The 7,500-nt window shown below is 45.3% G+C and overlaps 1 protein-coding gene across 1 annotated transcript in view; it reads left to right on the forward strand.

Annotated features, from left to right (window-relative positions):
• Nucleotides 1–7,500, forward strand: part of LOC125287798 (protein bicaudal C homolog 1-like) — an 80,147-nt gene that overhangs the window by 49,404 nt on the left and 23,243 nt on the right. Inside the window, exon 7 of the mRNA XM_048233828.1 lies at nucleotides 5,227–5,415. Within this exon, the coding sequence (XP_048089785.1) occupies nucleotides 5,227–5,415 (189 nt within the window). The remainder of the gene's footprint in view (nucleotides 1–5,226; nucleotides 5,416–7,500) is intronic.

Raw genomic sequence — 7,500 nt, forward strand, 5'->3', positions numbered from 1 at the left:
AGCTCTCTGAGAGAAATCCTGCCTCTGTTGCATCCCCTTGGGTATAACACAGGACATCGACACCTCAGAACACAAAAAATCAAGCATGGGCTTCAAGCGGCTTCAAGTCAATAAAATGATTCAGCGTTACTTCCAGTATTGTCAGTCACAGTTTTACAACACAAACGCAGCAGTAACAGAACAATGGGCTAATTACTCGTGCATGTCAAACTGAAAGCCAGAAAGCAGAGCGCCTTTGTTTACCCCCCGAGTGCTCCGACTTCACAGAGTGCAGTGGGGAGGAGCGGGACAAGGGCCTGGGAACTCAGTGGTGGCAGAGAGTGTGTGAGAGAGGGAGACAACATGAAAGAGCAAAAACTCTCTGTCTCTCTCTCACACACACACGCACACACACACACATAGAAACACAGACACACACTCACACACACACACACACACACTCACACACACATGCGCAAGCACACACACACACACACACACACACACACACACACACACACACACACACACATATATAGAGACACAGTGACAAAGGCTGGAGACCTGATGCAAAACACATGGTGCCCCCAGTGTAATGGCAGCTACCACAACCAGCCAGGTCAGAGGCCTTCACATGCTCTCTCTCTCTCTCTCTCTCTCTCTCTCTCTCTCTCTCTCTCTTATTTTCTCTCTCTCTGTCTCTGTCTCTTTATATTTCTCTCTCTCTTTTTTTTCTCTCTCTGTCTCTCTCTCTCACACACACACACACACACACACACACACACACACACACACACACACACACACACATACACACAGTCTTCCTGACCTTCCTAAATGTCCCTCAGGATAAAATATCTAGAAAATGTCTATCTATCTGTCTGTCTAATCTCTCTATCTCTCTCTCTCTCTCTCCCCTGGTTGCTGTCCAGGGCTGTGCTCAGTTTCAGAGTGCACACACGTGCTTCCTGCACTCAGAGAGCAGGACCAAGAAAAACACACACACACACACTTGTCCAGTGGAGTAGCACCATGGCCCCCTCTTCCATCGCCGTCTGGGTTGGCCGCTTGTGCGCAATGATGGAGTTGACATTCCCTTAGAAAGTCACGAGGCTTTGTTTTGAGAAGAGCAGTGTCTTGAAAATGAGGGATTCCCCTCTATAGAGGACACAGGCTTTGGTGGTAGCCACATGAAGGACAATTAACTTTCTTTCTTCTTTTTCTTTTTTCTTTTCTTTTCTTTTTGTCTCTCTTTCCTCTCTTTCTTTCCTTCTTTATTTCTTCTGTTTTTATACTTAACTTCTTAATCACTTATTTCCCTCCTTTATTCTTACTTTTGTTGTACTTTTCATTCCTTGTTTTATGTATTTATTCTTCCTTTCTCTACTTCTTTCTCTTCTCTTTCATTCATCTTCTCTTTGTTTGTTCTCTTTGTTTTTCATCCATCATAAGTCTGCCGTTGCTCTTGTTCTCCACTTCATTCTCTCTCTCTCGCTCTCCCTCTGTCGATCTCTCGTGACTACTGCTGGAAATTCCACTCCCAACCGCTCATTTCCATTTTCCCCCCTCTTTTTTTTTTACTTTCCTTTTTTGGCAGTGAAGAAAATCTCCTGACTCCTTTCCTGCTGCCAAGTGGCTTCAGTAAGCAGAGCCTGAGACGTAAACCAGTTCAGGTTAACCAGCGCAAACCTGCTGGACGGCAGCACACGCTGCCACTCTTCTCATCGATGTCTGTGGAGTATATCCTGATGGGAAACAATGGCCCTTAGAAGGGCCTCTTAACAAAGAGAAAGGACATTCACCCAAAGGATAGAGGCTAGAATCGTGAAAATGTAGAAAAAATGAATATCAGGTCTAGTATGTCAGTACACTACAACTGTGTGGCTATTCACTTTTTGTATATAGACTTGGCCTCGACACAGGTCTCTCTTGAGCTTAACTCCAATCCATCTTACCGCCAGCATGGTTCCAGCATTGTCAATACTATATAACAAAAAAGAATGATATGAAGTTATTGGAAAAAGACCTTCATATACTGCAGTGGAATCTTTGGAAAAGGGTTCTTTTGCTTATAGAGAACCTTTCATTGGGTAATTCCCATAGATATAAATGGAAGAACACTCATGTGTTCTGGCAAAGAACCTAAGAGTTGCACCAGCTCCAGTCATCTGTTGTGACTCAGCACAGCCCAGTGAGGGTCCTCTGTCTGTCTGTGTGTGTGTGTTCTGTGGGAAAGCTCTGAGCTCATTTCCTCGGCATCACCAGGGCTGAGCTTTAGTTTAACATTGCACTAACACTTAGTCATGTTTACATCACCTTTATATTGAGTCACTTTTGAGCAAAGACCTTACGTTATTGTATAGTCATTCATATTTGTACGGCACTGAATATGTGTGGAGTCTGGGTATTGAATCTGGGACCTTGACGGTGCTCCACAGTTGTGCTACTACATATACATACAGTATACACTAGACACACAGGTCCTCTGTGCTATGGCCTTCAGCTGAGGTCTCCAAACCTGTGTGGAGAACTTTCCTGGAGATGATGACAACAGATTAAGATCTGTTTTCTATTAAAGGCTTATCTGATTTATGATACTAAATTGAAAATGTTCAAAACAGGGAATGGATGTTGGGGAGGGGGGGGAAGAGACATTTTCTCTTCTCGTTTTCAAAGGGAGACCCGCCATGAAAAGTGTCAGAACCACTGGGTAACAGGAACACACGCAGGTTATTTGTGTTCTTTACCTAGTGGAAGACACACACACAGGTTCTTTGTGTTGTTTAGTTAGTGGAACACATGCAGGTTCTCCATGCCGTTGAACTAGAAAAAACACACACAGGCTGTCTGTGCTGTTTAGATGGAGGGACACACACTATTTCTCTGCACTGTTTACATAGAAGAAACACATACTATTTCTCTGCACTGTTTACATAGAGGAACACATACTATTTCTCTGTGCTGTTTGGACTGTAGCGTTTACGGGATGCTTTGCCGGTCCAGGCTGAGGGAAGGCCAGGACACCGGCTCTGGGTTAATGCCCATGTGATGCCTGAGTGAGATTAGGCGGTTTTAAAAATTAGCCTTGCATTCTACTGCTCGCATGCTTCTTTAGCCACAGCAGTTTCCTCTCCAGGGCAGGCTTGTGCAAAATTCCAGAATTGAATTGAAACTGGCTCTTAAATTTCAATTCAATTCTTGAATTTCACTTGCATTTCAATTGAGGTAGCAAACAGGAAACAGAATTGCAATTTGAAATGTGCACAACCCTGCTCCAGGGCTAAAACCACTCTGGTGGCAAGAGTCAAAGCCTGTGTACACATACACACACACAGACACACACACACACACACACACACTCTGAGCTAGCTTCGTGTTAATGTGTTTGTCTGAGCAAACCCTTGGGAGGGTGTTGTACGAAACACAAAATGATTATTGATTCAAGCTGGGTCATAGCAAGGTTCAGACGTCTGGCTCTCGGTGCACTTTCAGCGAAAACGAATCTTGTATCTCGACACATTAACGCCTGCCCCGCCTAACGGGTTTATTAATAAAACATCATCATATAATGCCTAAAGTGCAATTCTTAGCCGCCCAGCCGGCCCAGTGGGAAGGTCAGACTATATTTAAACCTGGACAGTGAGATGGAGTAGCACAGAAAATAAAAACGGAGAGGAAGAATGGAAAAAAGAAAACTAATACACCGGCGAGATGAATGATTGGAATTCCCAGCCTTCAGGCACAGCGGGCCTGACTGACTGGCCCATTTCCTGTTTCTTGACCAATGAAAGCCTCCTATTTGGTCCCAAGAAGGAGGTGCCTCTTTTCCTACCACATCTGAAAGGACTGGGGCGGGGGGGTGGTGGGGGTTAGCCGTCTTTCATTTCTCTCTCTCTCTTTCTCTCTCTCTCTCTCGCTCTCTCTCTTTCTGAGTAAAATGCGAACGTAAGCATGGGCCTCTCAACATGTGGGACTGATCAGGAGGGCATTTTTCAAGGGCTGGGCTGCTCCAACTGTTTACAGTCTGGGTGCTGGTGGAGGGATGTTGGAAGAGACGTTGGCGGAATGGTTGATGAAACGTTGATGAAACGTTGATGCTGTTTTGTACGGCTTTTTGTTGATGATGATGATGATGCTGATGCTGATTTGGTGTTTGTTCTGTGAAAGTCTGTGTTTGTGACGTTGTTGCAGCCGACCGCACAAATATTTAGAGCTCATCTAAATGTCTCTAGTGTAAGCACAACAACTGACAGAAAGAATCACTGAACAAATCGGTTTGCTCTCTTTAAATCTCTTTCTTACACGTTTCTGTAATCAAGGACGTGTATCTCAAATTTCTTCTTGAAACGAAAGGAAAATCATTCTAACTCTTACTGTTGGTCTTACTGATTATTTAATTTTCAGTAACACATAATAAACACTACATTTGAGAAGAACAACATGTTTCCAATGGTGTGTTATTTATCTGACACTGGTAGATTTCTTTTTGCAAAACAAATATCATTCTAATATGCTAAATATTATGTATTATCTGAAATAATACATAATACATGTTCTTATTTTTTTCTGATTCTTTAATTTATTTTTATTCTACAGTGGCTTGCTTTTTCAAATGGATCCCTTCAAAAGATGAATTTCATCCTTAAGTAGAGATGAAAAAGAATTTGTGGTTGGACTTAAGATGAGCCAGCTTGGCCAGATCACCATCCCTTTCAGCGCGTTCTCTCTCACTCCTTCTCCAAAAGGCTTGGACTTAGTCCTGTTCCATTGCCTTTGATCCAGCCTCCGGAGTAAACCACAGTCTCTCCCTAAAGCTCATGATGTATTGCAGTGTAGGCTACAAGCCTATTTGCTTACAGCAGCTGCCTAACCACTACCAGCCCCCTCTTTGTGGACGCCACTTGGTATTTAGGGCCGTGCACACCAGGAATGATAATTATAAAGATAACTGTAACAATGAAAGTCTCTCCTTGTGTTGATGAATGTGCTGTCCCGATTCTGATTGGCTGTCAGCTTTTTATCATTCTCATAATCACTCTGAAAGTGATCCCTAGTGATATCGTTATTGTTATAGTTTATGTGTGGACGTTGTCATTCAAATTAGCTACAGCAATAGTTTTTTGCCGTTATTGTTATAGTTATGATTCTTGGAATGAATGGCCCTTTTGTGTCAGTCGACATCTGAGCAGCTCTGCCCGATCCTGACTCCTTGATTGACAGTGGTTATCCCCGCCCTTTCTCCTGCAGGAGCTGCTCCCATTGGTTCTGATGTTTGAGCTGCCGGTGATGGTGCAGATGAACCCGGACCCCAGCTCTCCGGCCATCCAGCACATCGCTCAGACCTACAGCATCTCAGTCAGCTTCAAGCAGAGGTCGCGCCTGTATGGAACCACGGGGGTCGTCAGAGGGTCACAGAACAATGCCGCCGCTGTGAAGGTGGGGGTCACACACACTCACAACACACACACACACACGCAGGCATACATGCAACTGAGTTAGCACCTGCATTTGATCATGTAAACGTCTGCTCCTAATGCATGTGTCTGGGGATACTCCTGCAAATAGACCCTAGAAGACAGGCAGAGGACTATTATTGGGATCTACCCGTGATCTTGATACTTACTTAGATTCAGTTCATAGAAACACACTTCATCTCTCTCTCTCTCTCTCTCACACACACACACACACACACACACACACACACACACACACACACTTTCTCTAATACATCTACACTCTCTGTGGAGCAGTGTTTCCACCAAACAGTCTTCAGCACAAAGCCAGAGGGAGCCTGACTGAAATCAGAAACATTGGGCCAACTTGTCAGTACAGATCTGTTGTGACATGAGGTGATATTATCTGATGTAACATGGGGTCACAGTACATAGCATGAGATTACATACATAAATGGCATACATGTGTGTGTGCAGTATGTACACATCTCTCATATGTGTTGTGTACTCTCATGTACACATCCTCATATGTGTTGTGTGTGTATGCACACGTTCACATGCCCTCTTATACAAACGTCTCTCTCTCTCTTCTCTCTCTCACACACACACACACACACACACACACACACACACACACTCACATACATACAGTACATACATACATAGTAATAACCTCCCTCACACACACAAATCTAAAACACACACACTGGATATGAGGATGAGGAAATGGAACCCAAAGTCCTCTGCATCCTATAGGGCCAGCTCAGCAAGGCCACTCTTGAGTGCTTCTGTGGAGATTTGTGTGTGGGGTAAGAGAGTGGGGGAGTTAACCCCAACAACACACAACACACACACACACACACACACACATACACAGTCCCCACACAAGCACACACACACACACACACACACACACACACACACACACACACACACACACACACACATACACAGTCCCCACACAAGCACACACACACACACACACACACACACACACACACACACACACACACACACACACACACACATACACACATACACACACACACACACACACACACACACACACACACACATACACAGTCCCCACACAAGCACACACACACACACACACACACACACACACACACATACATACACACACACACACACACACACACACACACACACACACACACACACACACAGTCGCCCACACAAGCGCATTTCTTCCTGTCTCTCACACACTCAAAAGTAGAACTTCTGCTGTCTGCACCACCACCACAGCACGCACACACACACACACACACACACACACACACACACACACACACACACACACACACTCTCACAGACACACACACACACACACACACACACTGACATACTGTACAGTGCACAGAAGCACACAGCACACAGCCTGCCTTCCCCTGCCCGCTCCACCACCCCATGTGCGAGCACTGCCCCGATCCCCAACTTCCCCTGCTGGCCTTGACTGCTGTCACGATGGCTTTGCAGAGGGTGTGTGTGTGTGTGTGTGTGTGTGTGTGTGTGTGTGTGTGTGTGTGTGTGTGGTGCTTTTGCGGAGGCCGGAGGGTGAAGGGGGGAGACCCAGAGCTGGAGCCGGCTGTGGGCTGTGGGTATGAGAGGTATGCGCTGAGCGCAGGGCCCTCTGTGGGACCCGGCCAAAACCACAACTGGGCAGAGACGGAGAGAGAGTGATGAGAGAGAGAGAGAGAAAGGGAGACAGAGAGAAGGAAAGATAGAAGGATACATGAGAGAGAGAAAGATGAGTGAGGCAGGAAAAGAAAGAAGGGTGGGGAGAACGGCAGAGCCCCAAGACTAACGTAAAGAGTGTGAGCGCCCTGCCTCACCTGGGGAACTACAGTCCTGAGTAATCATATAAAAACACTCACCTGGGGAAGTACAGTCCTGAGTAATCATATAAAAACACTCACCTGGGGAAGTACAGTCCTGAGTAATCATATAAAAACACTCACCTGGGGAAGTACAGTCCTGAGTAATCATATAAAAACACTCACCTGGGGAAGTACAGTCCTGAGTAATCATATAAAAACACTCACCTGGG

This window comes from Alosa alosa, chromosome 22, assembly GCF_017589495.1.
Source record: "Alosa alosa isolate M-15738 ecotype Scorff River chromosome 22, AALO_Geno_1.1, whole genome shotgun sequence".
In the NCBI taxonomy this organism is placed as follows: Eukaryota; Metazoa; Chordata; class Actinopteri; order Clupeiformes; family Clupeidae; genus Alosa; species Alosa alosa.